The sequence below is a fragment of the Bombina bombina genome, chromosome 1 (assembly GCF_027579735.1).
Source record: "Bombina bombina isolate aBomBom1 chromosome 1, aBomBom1.pri, whole genome shotgun sequence".
Taxonomy (NCBI): Eukaryota; Metazoa; Chordata; class Amphibia; order Anura; family Bombinatoridae; genus Bombina; species Bombina bombina.
Window position 1 is genome coordinate 251,774,421 of NC_069499.1, and position 18,072 is coordinate 251,792,492.

At 41.8% G+C, this 18,072-nt stretch overlaps 1 protein-coding gene across 1 annotated transcript in view; it reads left to right on the forward strand.

Moving 5' to 3' along the window:
* The window catches only part of HEATR5A (HEAT repeat containing 5A), a 373,796-nt gene that overhangs the window by 31,288 nt on the left and 324,436 nt on the right, over positions 1-18,072 (forward strand). Inside the window, exons 10-12 of the mRNA XM_053697931.1 lie at positions 228-339; positions 691-843; positions 1,333-1,432. Coding sequence (XP_053553906.1) covers positions 228-339; positions 691-843; positions 1,333-1,432 — 365 coding nt within the window. The remainder of the gene's footprint in view (positions 1-227; positions 340-690; positions 844-1,332; positions 1,433-18,072) is intronic.

Genomic DNA, 18,072 nt, shown 5'->3' on the forward strand with positions numbered 1-18,072 from the left:
AAGAATGTGCACATTTTGTTTAATGGAAGTAAATTGGAAAGTGGTTTAAAATTACATGCTGTATCTGAATCATGAAAATTTAATTTAACCCGAGTGTCCCTTTAAGTAAATCTGCATCCTAAGCTATCATAGGATCCTGGTAAAATTGAGAAATTGCTTTTTGAATATTGCCTCGTATCCTATTGCAGACGAATCTGTGTGACATGAACTTCTGTGTTTCTCTCCAGGTTATCATGAGCCTAGCAGAAGACTTATTATGCTCTGCAAACCAGAACAGCCGTCTCTCCTTGCATAGGACACAGGCTGGATGGCTGCTCATAGCTGCTGCCATGACATTAGGTAACAAACATTATGGGTTTTTTTCAGAAGTGGTTCTTAAATTGCCCTTAGAATTGTAAGATCCACCCAGTAGGATCTAGGATTTTGCTTCTCAAACCTTGATATACAGTCAGGTTGCAAGTGTGTAATCTGATAGAACTTTATAAATAAAGATTAATGTTTATATTGTGGATCAAACTATGAGCTTCTAGCTCAGGGCATCTTTCAGTTTTAAATGTTATTGTCGTGCACTATTAAATGTCTCAAATTTACATGCTTAGGGGGTGTTTGCAAATTTTTTTTATCCATTTTCTTCTCCCCCCCCCCTCCATTTTGTCTCCCCTCCCCCCCTCTTTTGCACTACCATTCTAGGCTCCTCTGTTGTTCAGTCTCACCTAGGCCGGCTGCTCTTACTTTGGCGTAGTGTCTTTCCACAGACTCCTAAGGATCTGCACACTGAGCGTAGTCGTGGCGATGCCTTCACCTGGCAGGTGACCCTTGAGGGTCGCGCAGGGGCACTGAGCGGTGAGTACATTACTCATTAACCATTTAGCTCCCATCCCAGAATAGCAAATGCCTGAATGCCTTAAAGGGACACTGAACCCAACATTTATCTTTCATGATTCAGATAGAGCATGACATTTTAAGCAACTTTCTAATTTACTCCTATTAGCAATTTTTCTTCATTCTCTTGGTATCTTTATTTGAGAAAGAAGGCATCTAAGCTTTTTTGGGGTTCAGAACTCTGGATAGCACTTTTTTATTGGTGGATGAATTTGTCCACCAATCAGCAAGGACAACCCAGGTTGTTCACCAATAATGGGCCGGCATCTAAACTTACATTCTTGCATTTCAAATAACGATACCAAGAGAATGAAAAAAATTTGATAATAGGAGTAAATTAGAAAGTTGCTTAAAATTTCATGCTCTATCTGAATCACGAAAGAAAAAATGTGGGTTCAGTGTCCCTTTAAATATGTCTACTTAATTTGACCTTTCCTTGTGCTCTTACAGCTATACACAGCTTTGTTTCTCATTCGAAGGAGCTTATGTCAGATGAGGTTCTGCACAGGCTTGTGCCTCCCCTCCCCTGTGCTGTGGCACTGCTTTCTCAGTAAGTATTATTGTTGTGACATCTCACTCACTTTAGTTTGTCACCGGTCTCATCTCCTAAGTGTTTAAAAGACCAGTAATTACAGTAGATTTGCATAATCAACAAATGCATGATAAAAATACAATGCAATAGCACTTAGTCTGAACTTCATATACTTATATTGTGTATATTTTGCACATGCTCAGTAGTACCTGGTGATTTAAAAAGTGTAAATATAAAAGACTGTGCACACATTTTAATTGAAGTAAATTGGAAGTTGTTTAAAATTGTGTGCTCTATCTGTATCACGGAAGTTTAATTTTGACTTGAGCGTCCCTTTTTTTTTTTTTTTAAATTCACTTTTTTATTAAAGGAAACTGAACATATACAACAGCACAATACAATACAGATCTTCTCAGACATACATTGCGTATCTTTTTTTGTTGTACAATCATTTATGCATGACAGTAGAATGCAACATACGATAATAGCATTGGCTTTATGGAGGTAATAGCAATGAGTCTTTTCTGTTGTATAGCATGATTCCGATGTCTGTTCTCGACGAAGTGTTCTGTTCCTTTAAGTTTTCAAACATTTTAAACCAAATAACTAGTTATATAACTAATTACAATTAGATACAGTTAAACAAAGGTCAATTGACAAATAACCATTGGTGGGTTGGCTCTCTATTGTTGTTACTCTTTATCTACACTCAAGATTGAGATTGACGGGGAAAGGAAAGATAATAGTGGTGGGGAAGCTGAAGAGGGGAGAGAAAAAAAAAAAAAAAGAAAAGGGGGGGGGGGGGGGGAAGGAGAGTCCCCCTCTCCCACATTGCTCAGAACAGCATCACCTCCAGAGGTTCGTGCATCTGTGTGTTGCATACGATAACTTGTCTATCCTCCCCACTGTTCATTTGTAGCATAGTGTCTAAGTGGGCGAATGGCTTCAGTACTTGCGTTCGTATAGATGGGTCTAATGTATCTATAAATATTTTCCATTTTCTAAGAAAAGGGCGTAATCTGCGCGCTGTGTCTAATCTGACATCATATTGCTCTATGAAAAGCTGTTTAAGTAGCATATGTTTTAATTGCGCCATTGTCGGGGGTAATTTAGAGACCCATCTTTTGAGGATACATTGTCTGGCCAACAATGTATACAGTGAAAGGAATCTGTGCAGCTGTCTATATGAATCGTCCCATCGAAGCAGAAAAATTTCTGTCTCTGTGAATGCTATCTCTGTCTGATATGTGATTTTTAGCCAGTATTGACAGTGACCCCAGAACCTCCTAATCTTTGGACAAGCGTAAAAATAATGCCGAAGTGACGGAGCTGCCGCCCCGCATTTGATACATTGGTCCGGGATTCGGCAATCCCATTTGGCTAGTCTGTGTGGAGTGATATAGTCCATGTGTAGGATTCTGACCTGTGATTCTCTGAGTGAGATCAAGAGTGTGGCCTGTCTTGTTCTTTCAAGACTCTCTGTTATGTCTTGTGCCGTTAAGTCTAATGTGCAGTTGTTATTTTGTTTTGTCAGCAGTTTTGTTAGGTTCATTGGTACTTTTTGTTGTTGCAAGCGTGTGTATATATGAGATAGTGAGAATGACCCCACCCGAAATAGTGTTTGAGCTATTGCAAAGGGTGGTGGTTCCTAAAATCCTGTATTGGCCGACTGCAGAGACCCTACATAGTGTCGCAGCTGCAAGTAGGCATAGAAATGCCCATTTGGGATCTGGAATTTGGTTTTTAATTCCTGAAAAGAACGGACCATGTGCAGCAGGGGGTCTAAAACATCCCCCAATACTTTGAGACCCGACCTCCTCCACTCACGGAAGGGGCCCTGGTCCAAACCAGCCGGGAAATCAGGGTTTCCCACAATGGGAATACATTTTGGGGGGGGAGAGTTGATCCCTAGATATCTGTGTATTTTGTGCCAGGCTCGGAGTGGATCTCTGTATACCACATTTTGAAGAATATCTGCGGATAGTGTCTTTCCATTTCCATAAGGTAGATATGCCAGTGATATTGGAGCAACCATCGCTGCTTCCAGTCTGGTTTCTCCAAAGTGCCCCGTGTCTAATTGCCAGTCAAGTACCAGCCTAGCCAAGGCCGCCCAATTATATAATTTGAGGTTCGGGAGGGCCAGCCCCCCCGCAGAGTATGGGAGATAAAGTTTCTCCACCGCTATCCTCGGCTTACCCCCCTTCCAGATGAAGTGGGATATTGCCTTGGTAAGCCGCTGCAAGTCTGTGTGGGTCAGGAGATATGGCAACATGAGCATTGGGTATAGAATCTTGGGCAATACCGTCATCTTAACCAAGTTGACTCTGCCCGATAATCCCAGGGGAAGGTTAAGCCAATTCGTTAGTTGTGACGCTAATTGCGTGCATTTGTTGGAAATGTTCAGTCTATAGATTTTCGAGGGGTCTCTGTGCAAGTGTATGCCTAGATAAGTAAGACTTTCCGTGGTTTCCACAAACGGGAATCTATGCTGGGAGTGGGGATGTCTACGAAGCCACAAGACCTCCGATTTGGAGGCGTTTATCTTATACCCCGAAAAATCGCCGAATTTCTCTATGGTCTGGAGGATATCATAGATGTGTGCTTGTGGAGAATCCACAAACCGCATCATGTCATCGGCATATAGTGCTAGATGGAGGGGGGTATTCTTTATGACAATACCCGGAAAGACCTGTTTAAGCTTTGTGGCCAGTGGCTCCAGCGCAACGTTAAACAATAATGGGGATAGGGGACATCCCTGTCTGGTACCCCTCTGGAGGTGGACGTCCTCCGAGAAGATACCGTTAGAGATTATCCTGGCCACTGGGGAGTCATAGATTTTGCTCAGTACCTTTAGAAAGGGGCCCTGAAAGCCGAACCTGCGCAGCGACTCCATCAGATGAGGCCATTCTACCCTGTCAAAGGCCTTCTCTGCATCTAAAGACAGCAGGAAGGCCTCCGAACCAGACCCCTCGCTCTCGCACCCCTCCCCCCTCCAGTAATGGTCTATAACCTGCATCACCCTACGGAGATTCACTACAGATGAACGTTTGAATATAAAGCCCGTCTGATCCGGGTGGATCAGATCTGGCAATATGATCTTGAGTCTGTTTGCCATTATTTTCGTAAATAGCTTATAGTCCACGTTCAGAAGTGAAATAGGTCTATAAGACTCCGGTAAAGAGTGATCTTTGCCTGGTTTGGGGATGAGTGTGATGTGTGCCGCCTTAAATTCCTTTGAGGGACACGTGTCTGTTTGAATGAAGGAGTTAAACAACCTGACAAGTGTAGTGGTTATCTGTGGTTGCAGAACCTTGTAGAATTCGGATGGCAGACCGCCTGGACCTGGGGTCTTGCCCAGAGGCAAGCCTTTTAGAGTGCTAGATAGTTCATCTTGCGTAACTGGGGCATTCAATTTATCCAATTGATCTGCAGAGATCTGTGGCAGCCTCACTGAGTCCCAGAAATGTGCCTGTGTTTCTTCAGAAACAGGGGCTTGCTTTGTGTATAGTTGTGTGTAATAGTGTTTGAAACATCTCAGAATGTCCTCAGGTGTGGTATATGACCGCCCTTTCCAGCGCAGGGTAGCAATATGCACCCTTGCCGTCTGCGCCTTGGTTAAAGCCACCATCAATTTGCCCGCTCGCCCCCCAAATCTATAAAATCTGCCTGCTGTCTTTAATAATCCCGACGCTGCTTGCTGATTGGCAAACGCATCTAAATCCGCCTTCGCAGCTATATATTGATCATACATTGCTTTCGAGTTGGTTTGCAAGTATTGTCGATAGACCAGCCCTAACTGTTTTTGTAAAGTTCTATGTTTGTGTTGGGTTTTGTATTTGACTTTGGCAGCATATGCAATTATGTTACCCGCCAGCACAGTTTTGGCTGCATCCCAGAAAAGTGTTACATTATCAATATGAGCGGCGTTATCTGTGACATAGTCCGTCCATGAGTGTTGCAGGAATTTGATAAAAGTTTCGGATTTCGTCAAGTATGTGGGGAATCGTAGTATGTTTCTGTTAGTATGGTGTTCCCTAGCTCCTATTCTCAATTCTACAGGATATTAATATATCATGGATCTTGCAATCTTGTACTTGGTCGATCAATTTATTGTCTACTAGGAAGATATCTATCCTAGAGAGTGTGTGTTTGGCTTTAGTTAAACATGTGAAGTCTTTGCCTTCTGGGTTGAGCAATCTCCAAACATCGCTGGTGTTGAGGTCTGTTTCAAACATGCTAAAAATTTTAGCTTCATACCTAGCCTTATAGTTTCTCCTGGGGTCTTTAACTCTATAGGGCGCCAGCCATTGTCTATCTAGGGTGCTTGTGGGGGAGATATTGAAATCTCCTCCGACTATCAGGTTAGATCCTAAATGGGGTGCTAGGTGTTGTATCAGGTCTTTCCAGAATTTTAAATCTTTATGGTTGGGTGCATATATGTTACATAATACATAGTCAGTAGAATCTATATTGGCTTCCACTATCATGAATCTGGCTTTAGGGTCTAAGTGTGTGTGTTTAATATTGACCTTCAGGTGTTTCCCGAACAATATGGCTAGTCCTCTGCTGGCTTTGGTGTGTGACAAATAGACTACCTGATTCACCCATTCCCTCTTTAATTTTTGATGCTCTATGTCTAGTAAGTGCGTCTCCTGGAGTAGTGCGATGTTGGTGCCTAGCTTTCTAAGGTGGTTTAGAACTGCTTTACGTTTGATGGGGGTGTTGAGACCCCCAACATTCCAGGTTATAACACTAAGAGGCATCATTGTGAATTTGTGTTGTCAGAACTATCAGTATGGGGAGAGGGAGAAAAAAAAAAAAAGGGGGGGGGGGGTAGGGGTGGAAGAGAGAGAGAAAAAAGCAGAGGGTGAAAAAGTATCACTGTAAGAAAGAGGAGCATAACTACAACTCTCCATCATTTTTAAAGATAGTACCCAAAGCAACACATGTACAAAACCAGAACTTCCCATCTTGGTATTACTTTGTTGAGTGATTAAAGATTTTCCTTCTGAATTAGTCTCCTTTACTAGGTTAGCCTTTGTCAAACATACTGAAAAGATTCTTATCCTATACAATGATACAAATTTCGTCGACATTTTGAGCATTTTAAATATTCTAAGTATTCTAAGCACTTCATACTAGTTCTAGCATATTCTTTATAACCTTTACTATCTATAGCTACCATATATAGAGCATTGATATGAGCCTTTCTGAACTTATACAATAATATTATAACCATATTAAACCTTACAAACCTACCTGCAGATTTCAATTTAATCTTCACATCTTTAGATATGTGTAGCAGCCCTATTAATAAACTATAACATAAACATTTATAACATAATGAAAACAAAACAAATAAATAACGGTAGCACAAATCAAAGTGATAAAACTTTACCCCAAGGGGCTGGACTAGCCCCTCTCCTTGATTGTTCAATGTCCAGGCCCAGAGGCCCCTCACTATTTTAATGCTATGGATCATCAAAGCTTGCATAGCTATTTAGTGTCACTGTGGGATCCTGCAAGGTAATCCCCTATTCCCATCACAAAGGGGGTCTGGAAGGACTGCGGTGTTGTCCTCCTTCTGGGGGTTGGTGCTGTTCCGTGGCCAGGAAACTTTTCAAGGCCTGTGGCGAGTGGAAGAATTTAGTTCCATACTGTGTTTGCAATCTTAGTTTCGCTGGAAATAACAAGGCCACCTGTCTCCCCTGTTCGTGCAGCCTGGAGCACAGGGGGGCAAAGTCCTTTCTCTGTTTAGATACTTCCATGGAATAGTCTTGAAAGAGAAGGAGCCTTCAAATGAGGTTTCCTTGCGTGCTCGATAAGCTCTCAATATTTTGAGTTTTTCCTGAAAGTTCAGGCACTTGAATATAAACTGCCTTGGTTTGCTCTTTGTTTGTTCTAACCCCTTATCCGGGCCTATGCGGTGTGCCCTTTCCACATCTATTGGCAGGACGTCGGGGTGTATGCCTAATAATTTTGGAAAGGTCAGCGCAACAAACTCTAGGAGACCTCTGCCTTTGATGGATTCTGGCACACCTACTATTCTAAGATTGTTGCGCCGGCTCCTGTTTTCTAAGTCGTCCACTCGGTCTTGGAGCAGTTGCGTTTTCTTCACCAATTGTTTAATAGTTGTGTCTGCTGTTACCTGTCTGTCCTCTACATCAGAGATGCGGGTTTCGGCTGTATTTAGTCTGGCGGCAAATTGACGTACTTCACATGTAAGGGTATCTACACCCGTTTGTAATGAGTCCATTTTGGGAAGAAAAAAGGACTTCAGCTCTTGTAGCAAGGCATTGTGGTCCAGGCTTGAGGAGGGTTCTTGAGTCATCAAAGCTGAATTTTCTGTGTGAATTTCTGCCATGAGTTTTTGCTGTTTCTTATTGTCCAGGTTCTTTGCCCTATGTGACATGTCTGCTGGTATAGTAGGTGGAAGCTTGAAGAAAAATTTGTCCACTTTCATCAGGGCCCCAGAGAGCTGCAACGTCAGTGTTGCCTTCTGTGTGTGTGTCTGTTGTTTAGTCACCAAAAGGGTGTAAAGGGAGAGTTTGAAACGGTGATTCAGGGTATAGGTTAAGAGAGTAGGGGTATCCCCCTTCAGGCAGGTTATATCTACAATTGGGATACAAACTTTAGTAGTAATGCTTTCCACGCAATCTGGGGTTATGGTGTTATAAGACTCTTCCCAGGGGGTTGCTTTTAGTGCTCTTGTTGGCCTCCAAATGTCTTACAGAACTGCAAGCGACTTTCTGGTTTCAATAAGCAGCAGGGCCCCGACACGTGGGTCTGAGGCCCTGTATAAATTTAGGTTAGGCTCTTTCCATGCAGGCTCTTGATTAAACTATTCAACTCTGCTGCAGGATCATGTAAGGGAAATGAAAAGGCAAGATAAAGGCCACAGACAGAAAGTTTCAAGTGTCAGATGCAGCTAATAATATATGCCTGGGGTGTTGCAGGCAACAGGCCCTGTTCACGTGGCTGAGATAAAGTTCCTGCACTTTCTCTGTGTGCCCGCTTATCTTTATATATGTAAAAGGGTACAGTTCTTCATGCCCCTGTGGTGACCCGTTTTTCTATGTGTCTCAAATATCCCACTGTATTAGCCCTTGACAGTAGCTGGGCGCTGCAGGAGGTTTCACCCCACTCTGAGATATGGTGCTGACCCACTATGCTGCTTTCCGTTTTAGCATCGGTACTCTTTCTCCCCCTATGTTGCGGAGATACTTTCTCCGATTTACCTGTCCGAAGCACTGTGTTTTTTACTCGATCGGTAACAGCTGGGCCCTTCAGAGTGAGCGCCGCTCTATTCTTTGCCTCGGGGAGATACGCGCCAAGATGGCGTGTTGCAGAAGCGTGGCACTTAGTCTGTTTGCTGGGCTCCCGGTCGCTAGATCTGTTGTTGTGATCCTCACACTATGGCAATAGGTCGGCGGAGTGTTGTACTTCCCGACAAAACTTTAGAGTGTGGGGCTAGGCAGGATAAAAAGTGTAATGTTCGTTTTTAATTGAGCCCAGATGTGGAGCTCAGCGTTCTTGCTGCTGCCTAGGAAGCCCGCCTACCGGAAGTCCGAGCGTCCCTTTTTAATACAAATTCATTAACTTCCTTTTCATATCTATTTAAGCTATAAGGTTATTCACCTGCATTAGTCGTACAATTTACGATGCATTATAATTAAAATGTTTTTGGTAAGCAATTTATCAGTTGTAATAAGTAATGAACAAGCAGCACAGGGTATACAGCTGACCCGTATTTATAAATAATTATTAGCGAGTAACCCCCCCAGGCCCCCACTTATATATGTTATAGATGCAATGTACGTTTCAGTGTTAAACCTTGTTCTTCAGGTGCGTATGATTTTGGTCAAAATTAAACTTTCATGGTTTATATAGAGTATGCAATTTTAAGAGCATTTTTAATTTACTTCTATTCTCAAATTTACTTAATTCTCTTGGTATGTTGGTTAAAAAAGCATACATAGGCTAAAGAGCATCAATGCACTTCTTGGAGCTAGCTTTTGATTGGTGGATACGCAGGGGTTTAACATGTAGTTATATGTAAGCAACAATGTAATAATGCTCACACACAAGAATTTTTTTTTAAAGGGACCTGAAACCCAACATTTTTCTTTCATTATTTAGATAGAGAACAATTATAAAATAACAGAAATAAATAGGAAACTTTTATTATCATCATATTTGCCTTGTTCTTTTAGTATCTTGTGTTGAAACGCAGATAGGTAGTCTCAGGAGTGTGCATGTGTTTGGAGCACTAAATGGCAGCAATTTTGCAAGAATACTTGTATCAATGTTATACATTTGCAAGAGCACTAGACAGCAGCAGTGTCTGAACTTTGTGCATGTGCACTCTACCAACCTACATGTGCTCTTCAACAAAGAATACCATAAAAATGTTTTCTGTTTCATGTACCAACATGACTACCATAACCTGATTTTCTATTTTGCTTCTAAGATGTGTTAAATATTGGGATGGTCAGTTTAAGACTTTATTATTATTATTATTATTATTATTATTATTATTAGGTATTTGCCAACAGATTCCGCAGCGCTGTAAACATAGTCAATATACAGGATAGCTTTTACAGGGATCAAGTGGGTAGAGGGCCCTGCCGAGAGTTTCACTGTTGTAGTCGTCTCTTATGAAGGCGATCTGCAAACAGCTGGGCTCATAGGCTTATATTCTGAGGGGTTCAAGGGGAAAACAATGGAGTTAGGAAAGGTTAGTGTTGGTTGTAAGCATCCCTGAATAGTAGAGTTTTTAGGGAGCGCTTGAAGCTGTTAAAACTAGGGGAGAGTCTTGTGGAGACTTTTATCCTTCCTCTGTTTGCAACATATAGGGAAGGGTTAGTACACTCTCCTTGCTGTAGACTTGAGACAAATTTATTTCTACTATGATAAATTTCTTTACACTAAGGGCCCAATGATATAAAGCTCTCTATTCTGGCGAGATTATCTAATAAGTCTTGTCAGTACTGTGAGATCCCTTTATAACATTTTAGAAAGGACATTTTTACCTTGAGGGCTGTTTTTCTAGCTATGAGAGAGAGACTCATACATTACAATGTAATTCTAAGAAAAACAAAAAACTATTTTCTCTTCATGCCAGCGAGTGCTTGATCAACAGAGCCTAAGTGACGGCAAAAAGTACCTGCTGCGTGGAGCTGTTACCTTTGTGGTTTGTCATCTGTCTTGTCAATTGTTCCTCACGTTCTTCTACATTACTTCCTCTCATAAAGATAAGCAATTTTCTCCACAGAAACTTTTGCCAGCCATATGGCATTATGAAGTAGCCTGGTAGGGGCAGAGTAATGATTTATTACCCTTTGTTCCTGTAACTCACAGTTCAGTGTAGTCAAGATGAAAAAAGTTGTGGCAATAAATTGAAGATGTATTGGTTTATTTTAGAATGGTGTTTTTCTTCTTAAATTGAGAGTCCACAGCTGCATTCATTACTTTTGGGAAATAAGAACCTGGCCACCAGGAGGAGGCAAAGACAACCCAGCCAAAGGCTTAAATACTCCTCCCCTCATCCCCCAGTCATTGTTTGCCTTTCGTCCCAGGAGGATGGCAGAGAAGTGTCAGAATTTTTAATTTTTGTTTTTGTCTCTTATGGAGGGTAGTACTCTTTGGCATGGGACAGGAGTTTTAAGTAATCCTGTCAGCCTCTCAGTGAGGGCTTGGATGAAAGTTAGAGTCCGGAGATGCAGGGAGTTTCTTTCTGTGAAACCATCCCGACTCATATTAACAGCTCCTCAAGCAATCAGCGTTGTCGAACTTCATTCCGCTGCCTGCTTTCTTCTCTCAAGTCCATGGCGGAGGCGATGCTACTATCCGTCACACTTGAAGGGCCGTGTTCCTGTTTCACGGCGTAGATTCCTGTAAGATCGTTTCATTATACTTTATTCGTCAATGTACTGTAATATGAATGTTTCCCGAGAGGCTACCACCTTGCGGGTCTAACTTATACATAAGGGTCTCAGTGAGTCTCTTTTAGTATCTTGGAATCGAGGGTTAATATATCCTGAGGGGAGTTATTGAACAGGGGGGTTTATAATCATGTTTGTTATGTGATTCAACCTGCTTGTGTGTGATGTTTACTGGGCTCGTGGTTGGAACATTGAGGCCTTTGGAAGTGACGCAGCCTTTTTGGTTGGGCGCACTTTTTTGGACTGTGCGGGTTCACCTTGTGTTGGTCGTGGCTATGTTCCGTTTTTCCATTATCCCCATTCCAGACCACGTGCCAAAGGAAATTTTCTAGTCCGCAGGGGTCTGGTCATAAAAGGTGTTGAGTGCCCCAGCTATTGGGGGTGTCAGGTGCCATTTTTGTTTTTACTACTTTAGTCCATATTTAAATATCCTCTATCCAGTTATGGAGGATTCTGATGCTGAGACTGTGTGTTAATTTCAGATTCAGTTACAGAGGATTCTGATACTGAGACTATTTTGATTTCAGATTCTGTGTCCGGTGATGAATCCGGAGTGGCCTCGTTGACTCCTGTCAACCAGTTTTGTTCCGTATGCCATTTCAGAGCGCCTGGTTCCTTGGGCCCGTGGAATCAAGGGAATGCTGAGCCATCCGCCTCTGGGAGTCCTGTCCTCCGAGAGGCGAGTTCCCTACCAAATCATACTTCTGCACATGCGGGTAACCCAGTTTATGGTTCCTCCATGCGGGTGGCGTGTTTCCCTCGGAGTTTGCAGCGAGTTTTCGCTTCCACATAATGTTGGCGATTGTTCGTCTGCAGAGTCCAGATGTTTAATTGAGAATGTGCTCGTGTCCTTTTGTCCTGGGCCTTCCGCCTTGGGGAGGGCCTCTACAGTTCCCCGCGGGTGTATCTGTTCCTGAGTGTTGTGCCTTTCGTTACAGGATTGCGTAGCTTTGCTTGTTGCTCAGACATGTTTTTCTGTTATTGAATGACCCTATCGTTACCAGATACGGGGATTTTCAGTCTGATACTTCGAATGGTGCACCTCATTAGACATGTTGGGATGAAGTAATCTCCTGATTGTCATTTGTTTGAGATCTTTCCCAGTTTTGTAAGATAGGACTCCGTTTGGCTGGTCCTGCGGGTAGACCTGTGTCTTTTTGGGCGTTAACCTCCGGGTTGCCTTATATTTTATTTATATCCGATGGGATGTCTTTTATTTGTTTTTGTTTCCTTCTGGAACCTTCTGGGATTGATACTCTTTACTTCTTCGGAAGTTGTTTTGGACATGTTAGTTAAAAATGTCTGTTTTCTGTTTTTTTCCCCTATGAGGGAGATTTTCTGCAGCTTGCCGGTTGGACCCTAGGTGCTGGCTGGTCATGTCGGGTTTGTTCGGTCTTGCGGCTGTTCAGACATGTGGCGCTGTTCTGCCAGGCTGATTTGGTGGAAGCGCAGAGTGCTCAGTTTATCATTGTTTTTCATGTTCAACTAAGTATTCGAGTGGACCTGTGGGTTCGTTTGGCAGGAAGGATTATTTCAGTCCTTTTAGCCTTCAGTCATAGATAGTTGGCCACGGTAGTTTCCCGCTGCTGCACTCTGACACCTGATTTTATCAGAACATTGAGCCTCCCCCATGTGGTGGAGGGTTGGAGGACTTAATGCCCCTTACCGCAGTTTAGCGGTTTGGCCTTAATTTGTTTAGGCCTCTGGATTTGTCCTTTTTGTGCTTGATCCAACAGCTTGTACAGGATAGCTGTCTAGCATGCGGTAGGTTTGCAGTTTCAAACCAGTTGCAGCTCTTGACACCTAGCAGGTGAACGCGTATGCTGTTTATAGTGTATCTAGATGCAGCTCTTACTCTTTGACGTGTACTGTCTGTCTGAGTTATAAGAGACCTTTGGGTGGTCTTCCATTGTCTTCTGGTGAGTGGATCTCTTTTTAGGGATCTGTGTTTCCAGTGATGGTTGTTCCCTGTGGGGCCGGGCCTTTGTTTAGCTCGGGATTTTCTGGAGCTGGGTAGACTTGGTGCCTTTCACTTCCTTATGTCCTCTGCTTGTGCGGAGGTGGTAGGGAGACTTGTCCTGCTAGTAGGATTTTTTTTACCTCGAGGTATCCCTTGGTTGTCCTGAGGGCTCTGAGAAGTATCTTCATACGACTTCTAGCCTTGCTCCTTGGAGCATTGCACTTTAGCTAGGGGTGGTTCCTTCCTTTGGTCGGGGCTTTTGAGTTCTTCTCGCTATCCGGATTCTCTGGATATGCATCCATACCCTTGTGTCTGGCTTTTTGGCCGGTTGGGGTGTTTAGTTCTAGGGTAAGGTTTGCCTGAACTATTAGGTGCCCGGACCTGTTTTTCTCCCTGAGACTTCCGGTTGCTGAAGCTTCGCTTGGCCTTTTTCCTTACCCAGTCTTGGGTGGTTTTAGAGTCTTGGATCTCAGGGCTGGTCGGGGTGTTTTACGGTAGTGGGAACTTGGGCTATGTACTTGCTCCATCTACCTAACCTGGTCAGGGTTGGCCAGGTTTTCTGAGTATTTTGTACTCTTTGCCACAGAGTAGCCCAGTAGCCCATGTCATCTGGTGGTTAGCCGTGTGGCTTGAGCCTCAAGGGTGGTTGGTTAATACCCAGCTGCTGACGTTGGATGTCCAATTTCTGGTGTGCCTTAGGGTTGTACTCCCTGGTCAGCTTGCCAGTGTTCCCGTGGATTCCCTGCTCTGCAGGTGAATGGGTTGGCTGTGCCTCTGCTTGGCAAGCTACTTGACATCTGTGTTTGGAATTTTTTTTTGTTCCCATTAGCCGGTGCCTTTGGGCCTTGAGGACAGTTGTTGCCCTTCTGGCATCATCCCTTTTCTTTAGGGGATATTCTCCTACCTATGGAGATAGAGTCCTTGCTTGGGGCTTCTCCTGGATGGGAGGCTGAAGGGTGGGTGTTCCCCCTGGGGTCTTGCTGGCTCCAAGCAGAGTTGTTGGGCCGTTATCTGATAGATCCTTTGGTCTATGGCCTTGTTGTCTGGTTTCAGAGTCAGGTTGTACTTGTTCTCTGTGGGGATGGCTGTGCTATCCTTATGCTAGAAGAAAAGGAAATTATCAGGTAAGCATAATTTATGTTTTGCACCATTTCTGACAAAATTAGACATTTTCATCATATAAAACAAGTAATTTCTATATCTTGGCCTATATCATAGACAATACTTACCAAGTGAGTAACCACTCCCCATAAGGAGGCATTAACAGAGACTCCACACCTCATGTGACTACCTATCCGCATTCTTAGTTTTTCCACCATAGGATGAAAGAATTAGGGATGGAACCTTGGTAAGTATTGTCTAGGATATTACTTATTTTATATGATGAAAATTTCTATTTATCTTGGCCTTCCCCGACAAATTCTAGACAAGTTAGATGAATATCAAGCAGTGCGAAAAGCATAGAATAGGAGAACAAGAAAAAAAAAACCCTCAAAAAGGCAAAATAACTAAAAGCAAGAAAATATTTCATTCTAAAACCGAACTAAAAAAAAAACTTCCTGCCAAACTTATTTGAAGGAAACAAATGGAAAAGGTAGGAGAAGATTTCCAAACCACAGCTAGACCTATATAAAAATTAAACTTCCTCCAAAAAGGCCAAGATGTAGACACCGTCCCAGCAAATCAATCCCTGAGCTTCACTAGAACAGATTTGTTTTTTGACTCATCAGCAGAAGGTAGGTTTTAACTTGGTGAAGCTTCTTTCCAGAGAGAAAGCAATACACAGTCCAGAAGTGGTTTCTCTTGCTACAACCATGTCTCTTTTATATAATGGTGGGTTTAACCTCATGCTTTTATCTCCCAAATAACTCAAATGAATATTGCTTTTTCTCTGGAAAGAAGCTTCACCAAGCAGCAATTTAAACCTGCCTTCTGCTGAAGAGAGGTAAAAAAATTAAAACCACTTTTCTTAAAGTGTTTTTTCTTGCTGTATCCACCCTATAAAGAGGATTGCTGTGTTTAAAACAATAATTGGAAGCAAACGGATTGACAGATTGAATAAATATCTAATTTGCATATACTAGCCAGAAGTACCCTGGTGCATTGATAACCATGTATTCAGAGTACGTCTAGGGAAAAGCAAGCAGGGACACTCACCTACATTTTATATATATATATATGTATGTCAAAATGTGAATCCACCCTCCCAGGGTCAACGGTTGTTCAATGTGAATATAGCTCCAACGAAAACAGAAACAAACCAGGATTTCTTCACATGCAAAAGTCAAGTTTATTGACGTTTCGGGGACTTGTGCTCCCCTTCTTCAGAACAACAGTGTACACACACACAAACGTGCTTAAATACAGTGAACAAAACAAACAGTTACCTCCTTCTTCCTGTCAAAAAAATCGCAAAAAAAAGATGCATCATATCAGGTATAGTATAGAGTGAACTCGGAAGTTAACAAGCATCACTTAAATACATGTTGAATGTTCTAATTCCCTTGAGCGGGTTAACTTCATGTTAATCAATGTGCCAGTGTTGAATATCACACCATATAGTGCCCAAACTTATTGTGATACTATAGTGTTTACTGCACTTGTCCTTAAAACCGGAAGTTACTCTCGGATCCAAAACTGAAATTTGCTAAGGACACACGCCCTATTGTTGGATACAGACGTAATGCCAATCTAAGAGATCTGTTGGTTATCTCAGATCCCACTAGATGTTACACAAATGAGGATCAAAGAACCATACGCAAAGGATGCTTTCTTTCAGTGCCCCAATTGTACAACATGTAACGCCATGATAGCCACCAAGAAATTCTACCATCCGCATGGTAATCAAAAATATACCATCAACCACTCAATTACGTGTACCACGACACATGTTATATGCATGATTATTTGTCCATGTGGCCTACATTATGTAGGGAAGACGCAATGAACTATCCGTGAAAGAATGGCTAACCATTGATCAGATTGGCTGTAAAGAAAGGGGAATCTGACCAGCCAGTGGCCTGGCACTGGCTAGTGGCAAAACATCAAGCTGCTGCTAAAGAGGGAAGCAGAATAGATGTTCCGATTGGACACAATACACCCCAAGGGACTTAACTCATTAACTGATTTTGGAGCATTATCTTAAAGTTGCCAAGTGTTTTTGCTATATGGGCAACCAGCGGGTTGTGTATGGGGACTGGTTGTGGGTGGTCTTCCGCCTGTCGACGGGATTCTACCTTTCAACACGGTCGGTGATATTGAGGGATGACAAGGATTACTTGTAGTTTACGCTATCTCCTTGATTACCCCCTAGACCTTGATAGGTGGTTCCTTTTATATGATACACTGGCTTACATCTGTGATAATTGTCTCCAATATATCCTTTGTTAGGGTATTTACATGAGTTATGTGGTCAGTATGTAACTATGCAAAAAAAGTGGTCAATTTTACCAAACTAACTAGGTATTACTAATAGTATATTCCTATAAGATATTTGTCTAATAGATCTTGTTGCCCTGTATATTTCTGAATGTACGAATTCTTACATCGAATCCTGCTGTCCATCCTCTATTTTAATTGAATTGTTGTTTTTGACAATTTTGATACATACTTATACGTTTGTTTTTTCAGTTTATTTTATGCTTAGTTACTTGTTTTTGATATACACCGTCCTGGTATATTTTGGATAATTGTGATTTTTCACATTAGTAAATATATGCACTATTGTAGCGATAATACACTGGAAGTGACGTCATATAATACATATTTCCGGTTGAACCGGAAGTGAAGTAACTTCCGGTTTTACGGACAAGGGCAGTAAACACTATAGTATCACGATAAGTTTGGGCACTATATGATGTGATATTCAACACTGGCACATTGATTTACATGAAGTTAACCCGCTCAAGGGAATTAGAACATGTATGTATGTATGTATGTGTGTATGTATATATATATATATATATATATATATATATATATATATATATACAGGTGGCCCTCGTTTTACAACGGTTCAATTTACACCGTTTCAGAATAACAACCTTTTTTTCCAGCCATGTGACTGCTATTGAAAAGCATTGAGAAGCAGTGCATTTATTAAAATGCTTGTGTCTGCTTGTGTTGCAGCAAAGTCAAGCAAGCTGAAATTAATCAGTTTAACCAGACCTGAGCTATCAAGCAGATTTCAAAGGAACAAGATCTTCCTGTCTATAAATCAGTCCAGATTGGAATGCATAGAAAGAACTGTTTGCAGAAAAATGCAAGTGAAGTCTGTGTTGTGTGATTATTTTATTAGGTTTATAATGCTGTTTAGCAATTTTTTTTGTTCATTTAACTTAGTTTAATGATATATTCTGTGTTGTGTGATTATTTAATTAGGTTTATAATGCTGTTTAGCATTTAAAGTCTTCATTTCAAAGCTTTAAAAATAATGTATTGGGTGTTATTATGACAATTTTGAGAGGGGCCTGGAACCTATCTCCCTCACTTTCCATTGACTTACATTATAAACTTGGTTTCAATTTACAACGGTTTCGATTTACAACCATTCCTTCTGGAACCTAACCCCGGCGTAAACTGAGGGCTACCTGTATATATATATATATATATATATATATATGTATATGTACAGTATATATATGTGTGTGTGTGTGTGTGTGTGTGTGTGTGTGTGTGTGTGTGTACGTACATATTCCCAAATCTGGAATTTCAAATTTATTCTGAAATCCAAACTTTTTTTAATTATTTATTTT